Source organism: Salvelinus fontinalis, chromosome 28 (genome assembly GCF_029448725.1).
Source record: "Salvelinus fontinalis isolate EN_2023a chromosome 28, ASM2944872v1, whole genome shotgun sequence".
Lineage (NCBI taxonomy): Eukaryota > Metazoa > Chordata > Actinopteri > Salmoniformes > Salmonidae > Salvelinus > Salvelinus fontinalis.
In genome coordinates, this window is record NC_074692.1 from 11,813,142 (window position 1) to 11,837,761 (window position 24,620).

Here is a 24,620-nt window from a genome sequence, read left to right on the forward strand (position 1 = left end):
TCTGTGAGCTCTACGGACAATTCCTTCAACCTCATGGTTTGGTTTTTGCTTCAGACATGCACTGTCAACTGTGGGACCTTATAAAGACAGGTGTGCGCCTTTCCAAATCATGTACAATCAATTGAACTTACCATAGGTGGACTCTAATCAAGTTGTAGAAACATCTCAAGGATGATCAATGGAAACAGGATGCACCTGAGCTCAATTTAGAGTGTCATAGCAAAGGGTCTGAATACTTATGTAAATAAGGTATTTCTGTTTTTAGTATTTTATAAATGTGCAAACATTCCTAAAAACTTTTTTTTCGCTTTGTCATTATGGGGTATTTGTGTAGATTGACGAGGAACACATTTGACTTAATCCATTTTAGAATAAGGCTGTAATGTAACAAAATGTGGAAAAAGGGAAGGGGTCTGAATACTTCTTGAATGCACATTCAAGTGAGGACTTATTTTGTGAAAAGGACAAAAATAGCTACAAGTCTGCACATATGCACGATGAGAGCAGTATTTCATCTAAAATATTTATCTTCTCTACAAGAGTCTGCCTATAAGAGCCTGTGAGTACAGTCCTCAGTCCCACACAAAAAAATGACCATCCTGAATATGCAATACAATAGCAGGTCATAATTCACCAGTGTGCCAGTGCGGTGATTTTTAAGGTGAAATGAGTCTGAAAGATTCTCTAGAAAAACTGGATTTCTAAGCATGTCAGATATATGTTTAATATGTTTATGTGAAAAACACCTCTGTTATTCACAGTTCAGTTAATCTTTCACTTGAATCTTACCAGAGTGGACTTGATCCCCACACTCTCTGCAGCCTGGAAGGCTAGTGTGAAATTTCGTCTCTAAAGATCGGGAGACAAAAATACACAATCACACACTACAAAGCTCCCTGATGACAGATTGAGACAACTGTAAAAGATTAAACAATAGCTACGTTTCCATCCAATTGGCAACAGATTTCCATGCAAATATATTCTAAAATCCGCATAAAAACAATGTGCATTTTCCCACCAGAGATGTTTCCATCAAACTGACTTGTTGCGGATGAAAGGCTGTGCTTGATGATGTAGTGCAGATAAAAATGACGTTTGTAGTTAAGTTCATGTACCGAAAAAAAAATGGTTAGTTATATGGGTTTCCATTGCAATTTCAACTCACGTAAACTTGCACAATCTGGTTTTGGCGCATGATCTCTAGACTTCGCTGATAAAGTGGACAGGGGGATGATTATATGATGAGATATGGATAAGCGCAATGTAATTTTATTTGATAATTGGCAGCCAAGAACCGATCATCATGTCACCAGAACTCAAAATAATAGCCTACCCTCGATATTGAGCCTATTGGAAATTAGCATGAATATAACTTATTTAATCTGCCTATAAACATTTAATGCTTTTCCCTGTCGTGGTGGTAGGCCCATATCACTGCGTGACTCCAAGTTTACTTCAATATGATGGTTATTAAGTAAATATTTGGCATTTCCACCGACATTTCTCAAATAATTATACTAAAGATCACACCACATCGAACGAACCAATCGTCTGTCGAAAATGTATGAAATTGTACCGACTTCCTGTTTCCATGAGCCCTGTCGTGACTTTTTCTGATCAGGTAAATATTCCACATGTAATAGTTGGATGGAAACTTGGTTACAGTTCTATGACACATTGTTACTTATCATCACTACAGTAGGAAATAGGCTTGCCTTTTCCTGGCTGGTGAGCTCCTGGTAGGGGATGTGAGCAGGCAGGTAGGTGTGGAGCACAGCGCAGAACGCAAGGCCGTCATTCCAGCTGCTGCTGAAGTTTGTTATGTCAATGTTCTGCCAGAAAGAGGGGAAACATTTTTTATTGTATTGCAAAGGTACAGTGTAAAGACATGTAGGGTGTAGAAGTGTATTGTATTGATAATCCAATAGATACTGGGTCCCAGACATTGGTCCTAAAAGCACCTCGTTGGGCCTCCCGAGTGGCACAGCGGTCTAAGGCACTGCATCGCAGTGCTAGAGGCATCACTACAGATCTGGGTTCGAGACAAGGCTGTGTCGCAGCAGGCCACGACTGGGAGACCCATGAGGCGGCGCACAATTGGACCAGCATTGTCCGGTTTAGGGGAGGGTTTGGCCAGCCGGGATGTCCTTGCCCCATGGCGCTCTAGCGACTCCTGTGGCGGGCCGGGCACATGCATGCTGACACGGTCGACAGTTGGACGGTGTTCACTCCGACACATTGGTGCGGCTGGCTTCCGGGTTAAACGAGCAGTGTGTCAAGAAGCTGTGCGGCTTGACAGGGTCGAGTTTCGGAGGACGCACGGCTCTCGACCATCGCCTCTACCGAGTCCGTAAGGGAGTTGCAACGATGGGACAAGACTGGAACTACCAATTGGATATTACGAAATAAGGGAGAAAAAGTTTAATAAAATTTTTTAAAACATAATAAAACCACCTCGTTGTTTCATCTTCCTACTAGTTTTAAGTTTTATTAGTCGTATGTACGGGATACACAGTATGTACGGGATACACATAGTATACACTGTCCAACCAAATGCTTACTTGCAGGTTCCTTCTCCACAATGCAACAATAAGAAATTATAAAAGATAAGAACACGAACAAAGTAATGACTCAGTAGAAGAGAAAACATTTTAGCATAATTATATTACAGGTAGGCACTATTTATAGTCCGTCATTTAGAAGTGTTTTGGCAAGGGGAGATTTGGGGGCAAGTGTTAAAATTGTGAAGCATTTAACAATCCTAATAAGAGTCTGGCAGCAGCAGTTGAGATGTGTGTGTAGCATCAATGTACACTGAGGACACCAAAGTACACTGAGAATGTACACTGAGTATACCCCCCACACATTTTGCCCTCCGAAGAGCCTCAATTCGTCATGGCATGGACTCTACAAGGTGTTGAAAGCTTTCACAGGGATGCTGGCCCATGTTGACTCCAATGCTTCCCACAGTTGTGTCAAATTGGCTGGATGTCCTTTGGGTGGTGGACCATTCTTGATACACACGGGAAACTGTTGAGTGTGAAAAACCACAGCAGCGCTGCATTTCTTGACATAAACCGGTGCGCCTGGTACAAGCATGTGGTCAGTCCAGTTCAAGTGTTCCGCAGTCTGATGGCTTGTAGATAGAAACTGTATCTGAGCCTGTTGGTATCAGACCTAATGCTTCGATACCGTCTGCCCGACGCTAAGAGAGTGAACAGCTCATGGCTGGGGTGTGTGGGGTCCTTGATGATGCTGCGGGCCTTCCTCAGGCTGAATTTCGAGTACATGTCCTGGATGGGTGGGAGCACGGTCTCAGTAATGTGCTGGGCCGTCTTCACCAGCCGCTGGAGGGCCTTGCGGTCGTGGATGTAGCATTTCACGTACCAGGCCGTGATGCAACCGGTCAGGACGCTCTCGCTGGTGCAGCGATAGTATTTGGAGAGGACCCGGGGTGGCATGACGAATTTCTTCAGCCGCCTTAGGAACTAGAGACGCTGTTGCGTCCTCTTGACAAGAGTGGTGGTGTTGTTGGTCCACGTCAAGTCCTCTGTGATATGGACTCAGAGGAACTTCAAACTGCTTACTCTCTTGACTGCAGTCCCGTTGATGTGGACCGGGCCATGTTCCCTCCTCTGCTTCCTGAGGTCACTCAGATTCATTTGACTGGATGCTCTCTTAACACCACATCATAATCCTGACAAGATTGCTTACTCAGCAAGAGCAACATTTAAAACAACAGAAGAACCCCCCCCCCCCCCCCCCCCCCCCCTAAAAAAGTACCCTGGTTTGTCTCCATCCCACTATAGTGTGAATCCCCAATGTATTGAATCTCGTTGCCTTCCTCTCAGCCAGGGCAATTCACAGCTTTTCTGACAGGCAGTTGGCACGACATGTGTAACATTCGGAGCACTTCCTGGAGAACCATGACCAGTCACTCTCTGCACTAGAACCAAGACCATAAAAAAAGGCTGTTTCAATATGACAGAGTGGGTCTTAAAAACGTGCCCTAAATAGCAAATTCAACCAATAAATAAAGTTTTCATAGTAGCCAAATGTTTATTCCCTCTGTGGATGACGTTTGAAGCCGTTCCCAAGCACTGGTGGTCCAGTCACATGCTTTAGAGTTGGAGAGGAACCATAAGGACAACACAATAAAACTGACAACAGTCCTCATGGCAACATCTACAATGGTTTACGACTTGAGAGGGGAGCATAAAGGATGCGCTGACATAGGTGTCGGAGAGGGCCTTTAAAAAACAATTAACTGAACTAGACCTCTGAAGGAATAATGGACATTCTGACAAAGTTATTGAATTAGATTATCACTCCAGATAGTTGAGTTTATAAAACCCCCACCAGAGTCTCACTATTGAGACAGTTAAAAAATAAATCTTCATTAAAAGAGAGCGACCCGAGAGGTGAAATGACCTGACTGGTCTGTTCTGACTGAAGAACACATACCTGGTACCCCTCAGTCTTCTTCTGGCACCACTTGAGCAGTGCGTTCCTCTTGGAGCCCCCATACTCCCGGGCCAGCGCTGAGAGGGGGTCCTTCCGCTCCTCTCTGAACACACCACGTTGGAGAGGACAGAAAATAATTTGAATTAACACACATATTCAGACTCCATTGACCGGCTAGTCCACAAAGCCCATTTGGTATAGTCAAAATATAGTTTTAAACATAAAAAGGACTTAGTGGATTAGTATGTGTCGTAACAAAGGCATGGAGCTGATGAGGGTTTTACCTGAGGCGGCTGCGTGCGGTGGGGGTGACAGAGGCGGTGGGGGAGGAGGAGGACAGGGAGGAACCAGAGGCCATGGCCATCAGAGAGGAGGAGCCACCTTCAGGTGCAGAGATGTCCCTCTTCATCTCCTCACTGCTCCTGCGGGACACTGGCCACCACACAAACAGACAGAGATACAGTGTGAGTGACCCATCTTCACTGCCAGCGACAACATGTGTTCCGATAAATGTAGTTGAATTCTTTCTCAAAATGCATTTAATTTTACTGGCAACCATTTAAAAGAATTGTAGATCTATTTCAAGGCCTATTCATATGTCCATGATTTGTGATACCTGAGATGGCCATGGCCTTCGATGAGTCCATGTTGGACACCCTCTGGAGAGCAGAGGCAGGGCGGCTGGCAGAGGAGCCCCTGAGAAGATGCTCCGCTGTGGAGGGAAGAGGACAGTGACAGGATGAAACACACAAACATTATGACAACCCCACAACCAAAGTGAGGAAACAGAAACATTGCATTGAAATAGTGACTTCATATTCCCTTCAAAATGTTAGTTTAAGCAAGAGGGATTTTTTCCTTCCTCTTATTCTCAAGGGATCAAAGTAACATTCCAGGCCCTGGAACTGTCAAGTACCATCGAATGAGGTTAAAAAAACAACAGGGACATTTAACTAAACATCGGAGGGCATGACCATTATAGCACGTTCACATTCCAGGCCCTGGAACCCACTAGAATATGTATGACAACATTTATGGGGGAGGCCAGTCACTGGGACACCACACTTTCTATGGTGCTTTATTAAACCCACACATCAAAGTCAACGTGAAGCTCTGCTGACTCCATGCTCGCTTCCTTAGGGGCTAAAGACACCCACCCCACTGCTTTGGTCGCAAAGCACCTCCAAACTTAAAAATGACAAATATATCCACATACTGTATTGCCCAACACAGACAGTCTTAATACTAGGAGGAACTAAGATGTCTAAGATGAAATTGTGTTATATCTGCAGCCATTTTCCTCCTTTATGAGTGACTGTGACAGAGTACTCCTCTCTCATGTTATCCATGAGGGACCGAATGAGATCCAGATATGGAGCTCTGTTGTCAGTGTTGGTGTTTCTGCGGACTCACCTGGCATGCTGATGTCTGCGTAGCTGGCCCTTTTGTCACTCAGAGAGGAGAGGGGTTTGGGTGCAGAGATGGACCCAGTTATGGAGTGTCTCTGAAATAGACCAACAATCATTGGATTAAAACTCGCTCACATACATACAAAATCAGGGATTTTTCTGCCATTGTAATCCTTGGGTGGTCAATCTAAGCGTTTTTTCAGGTTGCCTATGTCAAATCGTGTAAAAAAATAAAATGCAAATAATAAAGGGCTAGAAAGCAGTACATAGAAAAGATAATGAACCTATATATTTAAAAAAGAATATAATCTTTGAGAAAAATATTATATAAAAGCCAGACACAGGGAGAATTGAGTACTCATTTTGTTATTATTTTGGAGTAAAAGAACACAGCATTTCCATGGCAAAATGCATAGAAATGTAGCAAAATAGCTTTAAAACCAAAATGTTATTTTAGCTCCATGGCAGAATATGTAGAATCGCAGGAAATTAGTTTTAAAGCTGCAGCATTTTACATTTACATTTACATTTAAGTCATTTAGCAGACGCTCTTATCCAGAGCGACTTACAAATTGGTGCATTCACCTTATGACATCCAGTGGAACAGCCACTTTACAATAGTGCATCAGATCTTTTAAGGGGGGGGGGGGGGGGCAGAAGGATTGCTTTATCCTAGGTATTCCTTGAAGAGGTGGGGTTTCAGGTGTCTCCGGAAGGTGGTGATTGACTCCGCTGTCCTGGCGTCGTGAGGGAGTTTGTTCCACCATTGGGGTGCCAGAGCAGCGAACAGTTTTGACTGGGCTGAGCGGGAACTGTACTTCCTCAGTGGTAGGGAGGCGAGCAGGCCAGAGGTGGATGAACGCAGTGCCCTTGTTTGGGTGTAGGGCCTGATCAGAGCCTGAAGGTACTGAGGTGCCGTTCCCCTCACAGCTCCGTAGGCAAGCACCATGGTCTTGTAGCGGATGCGAGCTTCAACTGGAAGCCAGTGGAGAGAGCGGAGGAGCGGGGTGACGTGAGAGAACTTGGGAAGGTTGAACACCAGACGGGCTGCGGCGTTCTGGATGAGTTGTAGGGGTTTAATGGCACAGGCAGGGAGCCCAGCCAGCAGCGAGTTGCAGTAATCCAGACGGGAGATGACAAGTGCCTGGATTAGGACCTGCGCCGCTTCCTGTGTGAGGCAGGGTCGTACTCTGCGGATGTTGTAGAGCATGAACCTACAGGAACGGGCCACCGCCTTGATGTTGGTGGAGAACGACAGGGTGTTGTCCAGGATCACGCCAAGGTTCTTAGCGCTCTGGGAGGAGGACACAATGGAGTTGTCAACCGTGATGGCGAGATCATGGAACGGACAGTCCTTCCCCGGGAGGAAGAGCAGCTCCGTCTTGCCGAGGTTCAGCTTGAGGTGGTGATCCGTCATCCACACTGATATGTCTGCCAGACATGCAGAGATGCGATTCGCCACCTGGTCATCAGAAGGGGGAAAGGAGAAGATTAATTGTGTGTCGTCTGCATAGCAATGATAGGAGAGACCATGTGAGGTTATGACAGAGCCAAGTGACTTGGTGTATAGCGAGAATAGGAGAGGGCCTAGAACAGAGCCCTGGGGGACACCAGTGGTGAGAGCGCGTGGTGAGGAGACAGATTCTCGCCACGCCACCTGGTAGGAGCGACCTGTCAGGTAGGACGCAATCCAAGCGTGGGCCGCGCCGGAGATGCCCAACTCACAGCTCCATGGAGAAATATTGTAGAATTGCAGGAAAATGGAGCAAAAATGCAAACACTTCTACACCGACAAGATGGGGGCCTCTAAAATGTAGCCGCTCTGATGAGCCAACCATACTCATTGCCACGCCCCCTGCCACGCCCACCCCTTTTTTAATCCAAAAACTTCCTGAAAATGTCTTCACAATTCTCATAGAAGTAGCCTACTGTGTGCAATTTCTGAAAAAATGCCCAGCTCGAGGAGGCCATTCTGACTGCAGCACCAGCAGCCAGGCATTGGCAATAATCTTGTGACTGCAGAGGATAGATGAGAAAAAGCAGGACAGAAGACTTGAAACCTGTCTAGGAAACAGAAAAACCAATCTCTCCCTGAACTTTGACCCTTTCATATGAGAAGATCTGATACTCTGCTTAAATAATGTTTATAAAATATCCAATGCTCAGATTTGCCCCTCTGTCCACAGTATTACATGGAAAGACTGAATTTGTCCTTATACTTTAAGGCAGTGGTATTCAAACGTTTTCAGCAGGGACACCATTTTTTTGGACAGAATTTCTGGGGACCCCATTGTTTCTCCAAGATTTCTCGCAACCTCACCCCACCCCAAATCTAATGACTACTTTTTACAACAAATAATCTTAAATTCATTGCATTTTCATCCCTTTATCAAAATGAAAAGAAACCAATAAATACATTTAGTGAAATTGTATTTTTCAAATTATCTTTCTCAAAAACGTTTTTATATTGTTCCATACAATAATTTGCACCCGCAACGTCCAGCTTTGTAGGTTAACTTTCCTTACTAGCTTACAGCTGAAGCTAACATCAATTCACTACACTATTACTAATATGATAATATGCAACACCATAAGGAAAAATATTGCTGATTTTAAAGCTGTCACCAAAAACTTTATTCATTCACTTAATCTACCACACCCAATCCCAAATGGACCCCCAAATCGAACACCCTATTCACTCGTGGAGATCTGAGAGGATTTGATTGGTATAAGTAATATAGTGAAATTAGGTGGAACTATTACCATATTGCTTACACCGGTCAAATCCTTTCAGATCTCCACGAGTACATAGGGTGTAGGGTTTAGGGGTCCATTTGGTATTCGGCCAAGATCATCTTTGCTCGAGCCTCGAACTGAGTGTTTGTGTGAATCAAATCACATTTTATTTGTCATATGCTTCGTAAAACACCAAGTGTAGACTAACAGTGAAATGCTTACGTCATGGGCGTTAAAGAGACAGCGCACACTTATATAAGAAGATACTGCTTCTTCTATGCAAATGTTGTTGATCAGTACAATAAAATAAGTCCCAAATGGAAGGGAAACAGATTGTTTTTAACCTGTAGACACATGAAATCCTCCCGGGTGGCGCAGTGGTCTAGGGCACTGCATCGCAGTGCTAGCTGCGCCACCAGAGTCTCTGGGTTCGCGCCCAGGCTGGGCTGGGTTCGCGCCCAGGCTCTGTCGCAGCCGGCCGCAACCGGGAGGTCCGTGGGGCGACGCACAATTGGCATAGCGTCGTCCGGGTTAGGGAGGGTTTGGCTAGTAGGGATATCCTTGTCTCAGTATGTAAAATGTAATAAAATGTATGCACTCTACTGTAAGTCGCTCTGGATAAGAGCGTCTGCTAAATGACTAAAATGTAAATGTAATGTAAATCAGCCAAAATAAGATCAATAACTCAATGCATGCACACAGTCCTATTGAATATGTATTCTCCTGTATAGTAAATAGGCCTAGGCTACATCTTGATTTACCCAGATTATCAATAGACTAGACATGTAACATTCAAATAAATGATTACCATTATGTTGTTATCTAGTTAGATTGGTAAAAAACGAAGTCAAATTGATTGTATGATTATACAATTGATTCATTAATGCTTACATAATTGTTTTATTTAATTTAAATAGAACATTTCAAATGTAATGATATTTAACTCAAAAGATCTGTCTGGATCAAGTGCCACTCTACGACATTGGCTAATACGATTTATTTCCCCCCCCCTGGTATCAAGTATCGTGATACTAAACCTGGCATCAGTATATAAGTCAAGATTCTGTTATCGTGACAACACTACATTGCAGGTTCAAGAAAAATGTGTTAGAGGCAAACAGCTGCCATGTTTGAAAAAACGTGTGAGAGTTTAAAACATGAGAAAGAATCTTTGGGTCATATGGATAATTTGGATGCACTGACTCAGTCACTATGGATAAGAGCGTCTGCTAAATTACCAAAATGTAAATTAAGGGAAAGTGAGGTAACGGAATTAGAGCTATGGGACATATTCTCAAACAACTCAATCTCTCATGGTCTGTGTATGAGGCAAGCCCTGGGACTGTCAACTGTGACAAAGTGCCAGAGGAAGATGAGGAAGTGATATCTGTGGAGTATTGGAGGTCTATAAACATTGTGAATATAGAACAGCTCTTGACCCGATGGTCACAATAACTCTTTTACTACTGCACCGCTCCCTGACCTAGTCAGCACAGACAACAATTCCTTGCCATACTGCTCTGGCAGTTCTAAAACACACCATTTGATCTAGACCTTGATAAATACAGAGCATTTGGAAAGTATTCAGACCCCTTGACCATTTTTACGTTACAGCCATATTCTAAAATGGATTCAATTCTTGTTTTTTTCCCTCATCAATCTACACAAAATACCCCATAATGACAAAGCAAAAACTGTTTTTTATACATTTTTGCAAATTTCTTAGAAACAAAAAACTGAAATATCACATTTACATAAGCAGCGATTACAGCCTCAAGGCTTCTTGGGTATGAAACTACAATCATGAGTTTCTCCCATTCTTCTCTGCAGATCCTCTCAAACTTGGATAGGGAGTGTCGCTGCACAGCTATTTTCAGGTCTCTCCAGAGATGTTTAATCGGGATCAAGTCCGGGCCACTCAAGAACATTCAGAGACTTGTCCCAAAGCCACTCCTGTGTTGTCTTGGTGTGTGCTTAGGGTTGTTGTCCTGTTGGAAGGTGAACCTTCCCCTCAGTCTGAGGTCCTGAGCAGGTTTTCATCAAGAATCTCTCTGTACTTTGCTCCATTCATCTTTCCCTCAATCCTGACTAGTCTCCCAATCCCTGTCGCTGAAAAACATCCCCACAGCTTGATGCTGCCACCACCATGCTTCACCGTAGGGATGGTGCCAGGTTACCTCCAGATGTGACACTTGGCATTCGGGCAATCTTGGTATCATCAGACCAGAGAATCTTGTTTCTCATGGTCTGAGAGTCCTTTAGATACCTTTTGGAAAACTCCAAACTGGCTGTCATGTGCCTTTTACTGAAGAGTGGCTTCCGTCTGGCCACTCTACCATAAAGGCCTGATTGGTGGGGTGCTGCAGAGATGGTTGTTCTTCTGGAATGTTCTCCCATCGCCGCAGAGGAACTCTGGAGCTCTGTCAGAGTGACTATCGGGTTCTTGGTCACCTCCCTGACCAAGGCCCTCCTCCCCCGATTGCTCAGTTTGGCCGAGCGACAAGCTCTAAGAAGAGTCTTGGTGGTTCTAAACTTCTTCCATTTAAGAATGATGGAGGCCACTGTGTTCTTGGGGATCTTCAATGATGCAGACTAATTTTGGTACCCTTCCGCAGATCTGTGCCTCGACACAATCCTGTCTCAGAGCTCCACAGACAATTCCTTTCGACTTGGTTTTTGCTCTGACATGCACTATCAACTGTGGGACCTTATATAGACAGGTTTATGCCTTTCCAATCAAGTTGTAGAAACATCTGAAGGATGATCAATGGAAACATGATGCACCTGAGCTCAATTTTGAGTCTCATAGCAAAGGGTCTGAATACTTGTGTAAATAAGTTATTATAATTTTTTTTTATAACTGTTTTCGCTTTGTCATTATGGGGTATTGTGTGTAGATTGATGATGGGAAAAAACTATTTAATCCATTTTAGAATAAGGCTGTAACGTAACAAAATGTGGAAAAAGTGAAGGGGTCTGAATACTTTCCGAATGCACTGCAGCTATGTGTGAATGACTGGTCTAGTGTAAGCCAGGTTTTTATTGTGTGCTTGACCTGATGCCTACACTTAAAGCTTGCCATGCAAACAAACACACTGGAATGGGTTCCAGGTGGCATACCTGTATGGGTGAGATGGCGGCTGCAGGAGGGGTCTTCATGGGGCTGGGGCTCAGGGGAGTGCGTGGTAATGTGGCAGCAGGTGCTGTCGGAGCAGCAGGGGCAGCGGCCGTGGGGACTGGGCCTGTTGCGAACAGAAATCAGTCACATCCCACAGTAATACTACTACATTGTATTAGTAGCAGTGTTACTGCTATACTTATTACTAGGAATATACAGGTGAAATGAGAATAAAAGTACAAAAAAGTGGTCCATATCTTACACTCGCAGGTTGGGGTACCTTGTGAGGAGGCATTGTCAAAGCTCTTGATGAGGGTTTTGACGGTGGGAGAGGGCTCAGAGGAGGTAGAGGAGCGACGGCTCAGGCCCATGCCCTGCCTCAGTACAGCCAGATCCCTCTCCACTGCATTCATGTAGTTATACACCCTGCCCCTCTCCTCATCCTGCCTAAGGAGACGAACACCAACACACTCAATACATATCAAGGCACATCATGTCCCACCTCACCCATTTCATGTGGATGCAAATACAGACCACCACATCCAGCTTCATCAATGTGGCAATCACTGTTAACCCAACCCTGCACACATACAGTACCAGTCAAAAGTTTGGACACACCTACTCATTCAAGTGTTTTTCTTTATTTTTACTATTTTCTACATTGTAGAATAATAGTGAAGACATCAAAACTATGAAATAACGCATATGGAATCATGTAGTAAGCAAAAGTGTTCAACAAATCAAAATATATTTTAGATTCTTCTAAGTAGCCACCATTTGCCTTGACGACAGCTTTGCACACTCTTGGCATTCTCTCAACCAGCTTCACAAGGAATGCTTTTCCAACAGTCTTGAAGGAGTTCCCAGATATGCTGAGTACTTGTTAGCTGCTTTTCCTTCACTCTGCGGTCCAACTCATCCCAAACCATCTCAATTGGGTTGAGGTCGGGTGATTATGGAGGCTAGGTCATCTGATGCAGCACCATCACTCTCCTTCTTGGTCAAATAGCCCTTACACAGCCTGGAGGTGTGTTTTGGGTCATTGTCCTGTTGACAAACAAATAATAGTCCCATTAAGCGCAAACCAGATGGGATGGCGTATCGCTGCAGAATGCTGTGGTAGTCAAGCTGGGTTAGTGTGCCTTGAATTCTAATAAAATCCCTGACAGTGTCACCAGCAAAGCACCCCCACACCATCACACCTCCTCCTCCATGCTTCACAATGGGAACCACAAATGCAGAGATCACCTATTCTGCGTCTCACAAAGACACAGCAGATGGAACCAAAAATCTCACATTTTGACAGATTTCCACAGGTCTAATGTCCATTCCTCGTGTTTCTTGGCCCAAGCAAGTCTCTTTTTCTTATTGGGGTCCTTTAGTAGTGGTTTCTTTGCAGCAACTCAACCATGAAGGCCTGATTCACGCAGTCTCCTCTGAACAGTTGATTTTGAGATGAGTCTGTTACTTGAACTCTGTGAAGCATTTATTTGGGCTGCAATCTGAGGTGCAGTTAACTCTAATGAACTTATCCTCTGCAGCAGAGGTCTTCCTTTCCTGTGGCGGTCCTCATGCGAGCTAGTTTCATCATAGCGCTTGATGGTTTTTGCGACTGCACTTGAAGAAACGTTCAACGTTTTGACATTTTCCAGATTGACTGACCTTCATGTCTTAAATGCTGGACTGTCACCTCTTTTTGCTTATTTGAGCTGTTTTTGCCATAATATGGACTTGGTCTTATACCAAATAGGGCTATCTTCCTGTATACCACTCCTAGCTTGTCACAACACAACTGATTGGCTCAAACGCATTAAGGAAAGAAATTCCATAAATTAACCTTTAACAAGGCACACCTGTTAATTGAAATGCATTCCAGGTGACTACCTCATGAAGCTAGTTGAGGGAATGCCAAGAGTGTGCAAAGCTGTCTTTTTTTGGTACTACATGATTCCATACGTGTTATTTTATAGTTTTGATGTCTTCACTATTATTCTACAATGTGGAAAATAGTAAAAATAAAGAAAAATCATAGAATGAGTAGGTGTGTCCAAACTTTTGACTGGTACTGTACAACTCTCCGACATGATCACAAGACAGCTGGCGTCGGCCACATGACACTTGGAATTAAGCACAGCGTGTTTCTCAGTGTCTCTTACTTGCGGTTCTTGACTTCGTCCAGCTCCTTGCCAAGCTTCTCGTTCTTCTCCTGGGCCTCGCGGAGACGGTGCCGCATATCCCCAATCTCCTCCTGTGCTTCCGACTTGATGTCATTAGCGATAACTACGGCCGTCTGCAGATCAGCCTGGAACTGACGCCACTCTGCCGACTCTTCCTGAACAGACAAACACACGCGCGCGCACATACACAGAGAGAAACACACACACACACACACACAGCAACATAATTTCGACCACTGAGCCGGGAATGATAAAGCTAATAAGAAAATTTGTGTAAGCAAATATCATCATATTGCTTTTGGGTGGATTCCAGTTGTAATGAACATGGCCCAAACCAAACCATAGTGCTGCTGTGCTTGACCATGTCAGTGACCTCTGGTCCTCAGATGGCCCTGTCCACTGGCCCACTCACCCTCAGCCTCCGGTGCAGAATCTTAATCTCCCGCTCCATGTCACGCTTCTGGTCCTGCAGTTTTTTTACAGAGTCTGAGGGGGGAAGCAGACATGGCTGAGTTCATGTGAACAGGCCACAGGATATATTCACACGCAGCGCAGGAAGAGAATCTGCTTTCAAACAATTCAAGAGCTGATAGAGACACTGACCTTAACAGCACCAACTTATGAAACTAGAGGTTAGGGTTCATTATCGTGTAATTCCGTCTATGAAGTAAACTTGAATGCCATTGATGCCAATAGCAATATAGCTACACGTCATCTAGTCTAAAAGGCAAAACATGATTGACTTTATCTACCAAGCGTATCAGAGTTATGTTATTTTCTGTTAAATAACAAGTTCATACAGTGTCTTCAGAAAGTATTCACATGCCTAAATAAATTCAAGAGTAAAAATGAGCTTAACAAGGCACATACTAAGTTGCATGAACTCTGTGTGAAATAGTGTTTAAAATGATTTTTGACTCCCGGGTGGCGCAGTGGTCTAGGGCACTGCATCGCAGTGCTAACTGCGCCACCAGAGTCTCTGGGTTCGCGCCCAGGCTCTGTTGCAGCCGGCCGCGACCGGGAGGTCCGTGGGGCGACGCACAATTGGCATAGCGTCGTCCGGGGTAGGGAGGGTTTGGCCGGTAGGGATATCCTTGTCTCATCACGCTCCAGCGACTCCTGTGGCGGGCCGGGCGCAGTGCGCGCCAACCAAGGGGGGCCAGGTACACGGTGTTTCCTCCGACACATTGGTGCGGCTGGCTTCCGGGTTGGAGGCGCGCTGTGTTAAGAAGCAGTACGGCTGGTTGGGTTGTGCTTCGGAGGACGCATGGCTTTCGACCTTCGTCTCTCCCGTGCCCGTACGGGAGTTGTAGCGATGAGACAAGGTAGTAATTACTAGCGATTGGATACCACGAAAATTGTGGAGAAAAAAAGAAAAAATACAAAAAAAAAAAAAAAGATTTTTGAATGACTACCTCATCTCTGTACCCCACACATACAGATAATTGTAAGGTCCCTCAAACGAACAGTGGATTTCAAACAGAGTCAACCACAAAGATCAGGGAGGTTTTCCAATGCCTCGCAAAGAAGGGCACCTACAGGTAGATGGTTAAAAATAACAAAGCAGACATTGAATATCCATTTGAGCATGGTGAAGTTATTAATTACACTTTGGGTGGTGTACCCAGTCACTAAAAGAGATACAGGCATCCATCCTAACTCAGTTGCCGAAGAGGAAGAAAACCACTCAGGGATTTCACCCTGAGGCCAACAGTGACTTAAAAACAGTTACATAGTTTAACGGCTGTGATAGCAGAAAACCGAGGATGGATCAACAACATTGTAGTTACTCCACAATACTAACCTAAATGACAGAGTGAAAATAAGGAAACCTGTACAGAATACAAATATTTAAAAAACATGCATCCTGTTTGCAATAAGCCACTAAAGTAAAACTGCAAAAAAAATGGCAAAGACATGACCATGTCCTGAATATAAAGCATTATGTTTGAGGCAAATCCAACACATCACTGAGTACCATTCGTCATATTTTCAGGCATGGTGGTGGCTGCATCATGTTATGGGTATGCTTGTCATTGGGCAAGACTTGGGAGTTTTTTAGAATAAAAAGAAACGGAATAGCACTAATCCAAAGCAAAATCCTAGAGGAAAACCTGGTTCAGTCTGCTTCCCAACAGACAATAGTTTTGCAAATCTATGGCAAGACTTGAAAATGGCTGTCTAGAAATGGTCAGCAACCAACTTGACAGAGCGTGATGATTTTTTTAAAGAATAAAGTGCAAATATTGTACAATCCAGGTGTACAAACCTCTTAGAGACTTACTCAGAAAGACTCGCAGCTGTAATCGCTGCCAAAGGTGATTCTAACATGTATTGACTCTTAGAAATATCTAATTTACATATTTCATTTTCAATAAATTTGCTAAAATGTCTAAAAACATGTTCCCACTTTGTCATCAAGGGGTATTGTGGGTAGATGAGTGAGAAACATTTATTGAATTCATTTTGAATTCAGGCTGTAATGCAACAAAATGTGGAATAAATCAAGGGGTATGAATACTGAGTGACATATGAACATACAAATCAACAAAGTTCCTTACTTAGTCCTATTCAATTATGAACTAAATAGGCTAATAAATATCCCAACGCATGGCTGGCTACTACTGCCTGTATTTATTCCAGACACAGATTTAGATGAAGGTAGGCTAATTCACTTGCACCATATATTGTTTCACTTTTGAGAGGAGCAAAACTTCTCCTCCAACACTTATGCCACAACATTCATACAATCAAAATAAACTATTTATTTATGATCGGTAAACATGCCTGGGAAAGAACAAATAATAATTGCAAGAACCATGGGCTTGGATCACGACAGACATTATGTGAAAACATCTGCGTGTGTCTGCCTGGAGAAATGTGGTCCCGCAAAGCCAGGGTTGTGGGTTCTTGGTTCCCAAGGGGGACCAGTACGAAAATGTATACTCTCTGTAAGTGGCTCTGAATAAGAGCGTCTGCTAAATGATTCAAATGTAAAATGAAATGAGAGCAGACGGAGAGCAGCTTGTTCTAATCCAATCGTTCTAGGAGGCTCAACTGAAACTAAGCAAGTTTCTTTATACAGACAGAAATACTAGTCAATAGTTGTTTGGCGCACACAGTGCTTCACACTGTTTGAGTGAAAGAGAGATGAGTGCTGGCAGCTGAAAATAACTTTTACAGATCACAGATAATTAAAAAAATATATACTCTTGTCATAATCGTATTTGGAAAATTCTCCATATCCATTACAATACTTGTTTTGTCCGAGTAATCGGCACACTCCTACTGTACTGTTCACACTTTCCTCTGGCTGCAAGAAGCCTGACACAGCTCTACACAGCCACCATGTGGCACTGGCCAAAGATGGAAAGTGCACAGTGGGGTTCCAGTGTTATGTCTTATGTGTAGAGCCACGGGCTTTATTCATAACCGTTGCATAAATTTCACACAAAATGTCTGAAAAGTCTGCGCACGTACAAAAATATAGAGATTTATAAACTTGGCGCACACCATAGTATCCGAATGTTTCCCGTTACAAATCAGACCTGTCGTTAAAAAAACTGCGCGCCCGTGAACGAGCATTAAAACTCCACCTGGAAAACGGCCTCCATTCACCTTTTATGGTGACAATAAAACCCTTTATTTGCTGTATAATTTGAAACTATTGGAATTAGGTCAACGTAGTTTTTATAAGAAAGAGAAATGGCAATTTAGATCATATTTCTGTAGAGGTGTGGGCAGAATGTTTGGATATTTTGCAGTGACTTTTTCAAACTAAACATGCTATGCTGCCTATATGTGAGTGCCTGTCTGCAAATTCTGAAAGATTGATTGCATATTCAAAACAATTAGGCTAAATGCTACAGCCCACATTTCTATGCAAAATACACATTGTTGTTCAATATTTAGTTTATCAATAGATTATTGTCAGTGTTGGAGAGTAGTAAACTACATGTAGTTATACTAGTAATTTAACTACATTTTGCAGTAGCTTGGTGGTAGTGGAACTAAATTCCAATCAGGTAGTGTTAACAGTAGTTAATAACGTTTAAGCCATGTAGTGGTGTAGCTAACTACTGGAACTACACACGACTCTATACAAAAATAAAATATGGGTAAAATGGGCAATCATTTTCTTTCTTTTTCAGCATCAGACCTGCCTAACTCACTTGAAACGTTGTTTTTGTGATTAATAGAATAAAATGACACATTCTGTTAACACCTGACTACAGAGTGATCTGTTCTTGCAATTTGTCATCTACGACGTTTCAGATTTACATATGATAATTTTAGTAGTTTTGATGTTGTGAACTCATTTTTTTAAGTAACATTAGTTAAGTAAACTATATTATTAAAGGTAGCTTTAGTTTAGCTTAACTTCCTCAAGTGTGAAGTAATGGTAGCTTGGTAAACTATATTTTCAGAGTAGCCTCCCCAACACTGATTATGGGTTTCCATGTCCTGCCTTGGTATAGGTTCTGAGATTGCTCATACTGTTAAATAGTTTACATAAGCTACTGGCTTATGTAAAATATAAGTTTTACTGTGTTGGCAGAATATTTCAATTTTGCACAAATGTATGCTGTATCTGGCAAAGGACTGCCAGTTTCTACAGAAGAAAGCCATGGCAAATTGTTGTGGACCTGTCAGCAGAACTTTTGAATTCAACAATGTTTTTGCATTGACTTTTCCTCCTACCTAAATATGATACATATAGTCTATCTATTTAATAGGCCCATGAGAGATGAGCATGGTCATTTGTTGTATGGCTACTTTGGGAATATGAACCAATTTATTCTAAAACGGTTATGAAAATAAATAGGAAAAGATTCCCGTTGTCTAATTATTTTAGACTCTAAAAATAAAAACACATATTTTCACTCTAACGACTGCATTCTTGTTAATGTTTTCCTGTTTTTTTTTGCATAAAATACTTACCGTAATTTCCGGACTATAAGCCGCTACTTTTTTCCCACGCTATGAACCTTGCGCTTTATACAATGACGCGCTAATTTATGGATTTTTCCCGCTTTCACAAATTCATGCCGCCAAAAAACTGAGCACCGTCACATAATGTGAAGTAAATCGAGCGCGCTCAAACTTTCCATCATTCTGATTACGGTAGTCATTTTGTCACCCTCATCATGGCAAAGACACGGAGAAATGCATATGATGCAGCTTTCAATTTGAAGGCGATCGATCTGGCTGTTTGAAAAAGAAATAGAGCTTCTGCACGGGAGCTTGGCCTTAATGAGTCGATGATAAGACGTTGGAAACAGCAGCGTGAGAAACTGACTTAGTGCAAAAAGACAACAAAAGCTTTCAGAGGAAAGAAAAGCAGATGGCCCGAACTAGAAAATGGATTGGATGACAAGTGGGGAGAAATCCTTTTCTAAAACGGGCCGCATGCGAAGAGCGACTTATGGTCAAGTCTGCCAGTGGGTCCTGACAGCGTGGAGCTGCTGCGTATTGAAGAGGGCAGCATAAGCTCAGCTGGGAATTTGCCTCCGGATGAAAGTGAGGAGAGCACAATGAAAACGATCCAACATCGGATGAAGCAATTCTGAGGCTATTCAACTCCGACACCAAAGGAGATGACTTCAGTGGTTTCAGTGCACAGGAGGAAGATAGTGACCAAGGACTTTCTTGGTAGGCTACTGTTTACTGCTATTTAAAAAAAAAAAAATGTTACAAGCCTGTTTCGTTAAAGCCTATTTATTTTTGTTACAAGCCGTGTTTCGTTTAAAGGCTGTGTAAAGTTAATTTGTTTCAATGTACCGGTAGGCACCTGCGGCTTATAGACACGTGCGGCTTATTTATGTACAAAATACATTTTTTTTTTTTAATTCAGTGGGTGCGGCTTATATTCAGGTGCGCTTAATAGTCCAGCAATTACGGTACTTGCCAGCTTGCAATACAGTGTTTCGACCAATAGTAGATGTGCGTACGCATGTTCTAATGCTTCAAACACACAGACAGCATCACTGCGCAAAACAGTACGCAGCATCATCTAGATATGTATGCAACAAAAGTTAGACATTCACCTTCTGCTACCATTTCTGTCAAGCCGTCTACACGTACAGTTTGACGCATACGGTCAATAAATCCAACGTATGCACCACACCACACCGAACGCAACGCAATGCTGCAAGGCAAACGCAGCATTCCCAATTTAGTAAGTGAGCTGTAGAATCACTGATCGACAAATAGTATTCCCCCAAATAATAGGTTTTGTGCGATTAAGATCTCCTCGTCAAACACACACGCACAACCAGACATGGATGGATGGATTGATTGCAGACAGCTTATGTTAATTACAAAACATTTCCTACGATTCCTGCCTGCAGCAACATTAGTGGACAATGTTGGAATTACCCGTAAAAGCACAGTGCCTCAAAAAGTGCCCTAAAAATCCTGGACTTGATCCTGGCATAGATCTATGATGCTGTGACCATAGCCTTGGCCATTGGCCATAGCCCACTCACTCTCTAGGTCTGTGATGATGAGGTTGTCGTGGAGTTTTACGGCTCGGTGCTGCTCCACCTCATCCTCTAGCTCAAAGATGGTCTCCTTCATGTCCCCGATCTCAGTCTCCTTCTCCTGCAGCTCCCCGCGCTGCTTCTCCAGCCCACGCTTCTGCTCTGCCATTTGCTTCTGCTCCTGCTCCTGAATGTCCCGGTATTCCCGATCCAGCTGCACACACCACCAGGGGAATCAATCATTATCTCATTCATAAACTAAATGGCCCAAATGAATGCTCATTCTTCTTTTCCGTGGTGAGGGTACATATAAAGCAGACACATGCATTTCTATGAAAAGCTTTCAAGGTGGTACGGAGGAAAGTGGACTTTCGTGAACTTTTCACAAGTTCAATACAGGAGACAGAAGCAGTCTCGCAACTTTGATGGTGAACATGGGCAAACTATCAAAAGGGTGGGATCAGGGATCAAATGTACTACCTCTGTAGGATGGTGTGTGCGTGGTGGACTCACCTTACTGAGGGTGTCCTGCAGTCTGGTGACATCAGTGCGGGCGTGGCTCAGCTCCTCCTGTAGTTTGGCAGCCCTGCCCTCCGCCGCCTCCTTGTCCAGCCGAACCCCCTCCAGCAGCTGGCAGATGTCACTTTTGTCTCCAGAGTTGTGGATGGAGTAGAGCTCAGCCACCTTTTGCCTCTCCTGGTCCAGCTGGGCCCTGCAACGGCTAAGCTCTACCTGGTCACAGCTTACCGCTGCCTTATACTCCTCCAGCGCTGCCACCATGGCCCCCCGGTCCTGCCTCTCAGACTCCATGATGTGCTCCATGTGGTGGTTTCTTTCCTTCAAAGCCCCAATGACCTCCTGGGCCTCAGTGTTGTCCTGCTCCGCCATCTTCAGCGTGTTGCTGAGGTGCTGCTGCACTCCCAGCAGCTGCTCCCTCTCGAAACGGGCGTTGTCGGCCAGGTCCACGTAGCGCTGCTCCAGCTCCATGTAGCGGCCACTTTTGATGTCCTCCTCCAAGACGTAGGACAAGTGGTGATCGTCCAGCAGAGAGCGGAAGTATTCAATCTGCCGGCCGTAGTGCTCCAGCTTGTCGCTCTGCTGGCACAGGGAGTCCATGAGGATTACCTTCTCTTCCCCTAGCCTCTCGTTCTCTCCGTTCAGCTCCTGGGTGATCTGCTGCAGGTCAGCAAGCTCCTGTAGTGTGGCCTGCAGCTCCTCGGCCGTGCTGTGCTGGTTCTCCTCCATCTGGTGAATGCGCTCCGTCAGGCAGGCCACAGACACCTCGCTGGCGTTGCCGCTGCTGCCCCGGCGTGAGCGCTCTCGCCTGGGCACGCTCTCCGAGTCGGAGGAGGACGAGGCTCCGGAGGGGGCGTCCAGGGCATCATCGCTGGAGGTGACGCCCTGGTAGACCTCGCTGGACTCACTGTCCAGGTTGTCCACTGAACCACTGTGCTGCTGGGCCGTCAGCAGGTCCTCCAGGGAGCCCGGGGCAGAGCCTTCCACAGAGGAGGTGAGGGTACCAGTGCCCCCGCCATCACTGTGCCCGCTGCTGACTGCCAGGTCTGGGCTCAGGGAGGGGTAGCTGAAGAACTTGTCAGAGCCATCCAGCCTCTGCTCCAGGGAGAAGCCCAGCGCGTTGAGCCGGTCCTTCAGCATGCGGTTCTCACTCTTCAACAGGTTCAGCTCCTCACGAATGGCATGGTTCTGCTCCTGCAGGAGAAGCAGTGTGGACTCCACATCCGCTGCTGTGATGGCTGACACCTCCCTCTCCTGGGGCTTCTCCTCCTCCCCTCCTCCCTCCTCTGGGGGAACCTCCCCTCCCAAGCCAAGCTGAGCCCTCATGTCCCTCAGCTCGCTGCGCAGGTGCAGGATCTCCAAGTCTTTGCTCTTGGCCAAACCCAGCAGGTCTTTCACCTTGGCCTCCAGGGCCACCTTGACACTGATCTGGCTGTCTGATTTAGACTTGTTCATGCGGCCCTCCGACTCTGCCAGCTGCTGGGTGCGAGAGCGCTTTCCCTGGGCCACATCCTCCTGCCCCGCCCCTGACGATGACTGCTTTTTACTAGCCGATGTTCTGGATGTTCGCAGACGGTCCCTTGACGAGTTGGGCTCCTTGGAGGTAGAGGACGTCACACGTTTGGCTGAAGAACCTTGTAAAGAGAGACAGAACCCAGCAAGCATGAAAAGCAGAGTAATAATAAGTACGATGAAAATAGCATAGGTCATTAAGAGGCAAGTCAGCTAATATAAATATATAAACAGATTTACCTGAGCTAGTCTTTGGTTTACTGTCTGGGTTACCACTGCTGGTCCCTGTGGAGGCAGTCCTCTTGTTCTTGGTCACAGTGCTGTTCATAGCTGGAGTGCCCCCTGCCATTGCTGCTAGCAGATCATCATTGCTTTTAACCTGGAGAACAAATCACATGGAAAACAATCACATGAAAACAATTACTTTATTGCCCACTAATCCAGCCAGCAGGCAGAATAATAACATAGGATTGTTCGGTACCATGATAAACATGTACAAATGGGTGTTGGCAAAGTAGGCCATTGTATATCATTTTGAATTTGATAGAAGTGTACTTGGCTTAGTGACAAGACGTGTAGAGGGATAGAAGTGTACCTTTAACAGAGGTGCCGTTGTGGTGGTCTTGGCTGCAGCCTTGCCTGTGATTCCTGTAGCAACGCCTTCAGTCTTCCCCCTCTCTCCACTCTGAGCCTTACTCACCACCGGCCTGCCTGTCTTCTTCATACTGGGCTCTCTGATGCCCATACATTTACACCTCAATCTGGATACACACAGGGAGAAAGGACAACATATCAATGGAAGGACTCACTCCAACTACATGCTCATTTTACTTCATCTCTCTTCATCCCAGTGTCAGATTTCCTGACTGTCAGCAGCTTTACCAGATGGCAGTCATAGGCTGATTAGGGTTCAACTGGGGTTGTTCTCTGCCCAGAAGTTCCTACTGTCACTAATAAAGATGTAATACACAATCCATGTGTATTAGTTCACGTGTCTCACCCAGGTGCATGGACAACTTGCCTTGCTGTCCAGATGACCAAGGTAGGGAAAGTATTTGGGGCTTTATCTATGACAGCAGAGGTTATAAAACAGCGTTATAGGACAAATGAGGCAGTCTTTTTTTGTAACTTTTAGGACATACCAAGAAGAAATATTATATTTGTTGAATACAATACATTTTTACTTTTTGTCTACAAGGAATAAATTGCAAGAGTAAATCATAATTGCAAGAGAGCCTAAAAATAAACCAATTTGCAGAGTAATGGCTTTCCAAACGGCTCAGCCAGACTATGGTTCTAAACTAGGCATAGTTTAAATTCTATACTGCTGGAGACGAGACGGGACAGGGAGGGGCAGATCTCAGTAATATCCCACAGCTGAGTGACATTAGTGGTGCTGTTCTCCCCTGCGATTCCTATGATCTGTAACCCAATCTGCTGGCAATACTATCCCGCACAGCATATGTGACAATTAAACCAAGCAGGCTTTCTGGATCTCTTTATGCCTGCTGTCAAGCTGGGTGCAGGCGGATGTACCAACGCCCTCCCTGGATGGCCATCATTGTTTAATCAAGCAAGCAGACAAAGTTGAGTAAATATTATACTTGTTTCTTTTCTAAATATAAATTATATAGGGAGCTTTTCTGTCTAAATAGAATAATCAGTGCCTGTTATAACATTTTCTAAACTCTTTTGTTTGGCATATTAATAAATTCAGATATGCAGCCAAAACCCTTCCACTTGTCTTTCTACTTTAAACTTTAAACAATCCGTCAAAAAGAGGTGCAAAAAAGGGAACACGCAGTCTGGTCCGTTTGGGTCTTTCTGCACTCTGCTGGAGTTATGAGATCTCTCCCAGTTATCCTCTCTCGCCTCTCATTTATGGCAGAGCAGCAGAGGGCTTGTGCTCGTTAGGAGTAAACTCTGCCTAATGTCTCTCAGCTGCGTGTGTTGAAGCCCCATGATTCCTGTGGTTGGAAGGTGCTTGTGTATTCAAACCCCCATTGAAATATGCCTAGTAGTGTACACATTCTTGAACTGCCAGAGGGTAAGAGACAGAACAGATAGTGAATGTTGAAATAACAATGAAATGCAATACACTAACATACACCCTTATTGGCAGTGGAATATTAATGTAAAATGTGGCATTGGAACATTCCTGTAGAGTTGCACCTTTAATGTAAAACAAAACAGAAAGAGGGACATC

General features: G+C 44.4%; 1 protein-coding gene across 3 annotated transcripts in view; it reads right to left on the bottom strand.

The window, feature by feature from the left end:
- LOC129826167 (cytospin-A-like) overlaps window positions 1-24,620 on the bottom strand; it is a 34,756-nt gene that overhangs the window by 6,205 nt on the left and 3,931 nt on the right. For 2 of the 3 annotated variants that reach the window (XM_055886563.1, XM_055886564.1), the window contains exons 2-15: window positions 23,010-23,175; window positions 22,655-22,793; window positions 20,900-22,536; window positions 20,393-20,600; window positions 14,317-14,390; window positions 13,884-14,059; window positions 11,990-12,174; window positions 11,730-11,851; window positions 5,878-5,968; window positions 5,081-5,176; window positions 4,749-4,896; window positions 4,465-4,567; window positions 1,716-1,832; window positions 790-849 (exon numbers count right to left, since the gene is read on the bottom strand). In XM_055886563.1, coding sequence (XP_055742538.1) covers window positions 790-849; window positions 1,716-1,832; window positions 4,465-4,567; window positions 4,749-4,896; window positions 5,081-5,176; window positions 5,878-5,968; window positions 11,730-11,851; window positions 11,990-12,174; window positions 13,884-14,059; window positions 14,317-14,390; window positions 20,393-20,600; window positions 20,900-22,536; window positions 22,655-22,793; window positions 23,010-23,159 — 3,306 coding nt within the window. In that variant the 5' untranslated portion in view covers window positions 23,160-23,175. The remainder of the gene's footprint in view (window positions 1-789; window positions 850-1,715; window positions 1,833-4,464; window positions 4,568-4,748; window positions 4,897-5,080; window positions 5,177-5,877; window positions 5,969-11,729; window positions 11,852-11,989; window positions 12,175-13,883; window positions 14,060-14,316; window positions 14,391-20,392; window positions 20,601-20,899; window positions 22,537-22,654; window positions 22,794-23,009; window positions 23,176-24,620) is intronic. The other variant, XM_055886565.1, reaches the window with a different exon arrangement.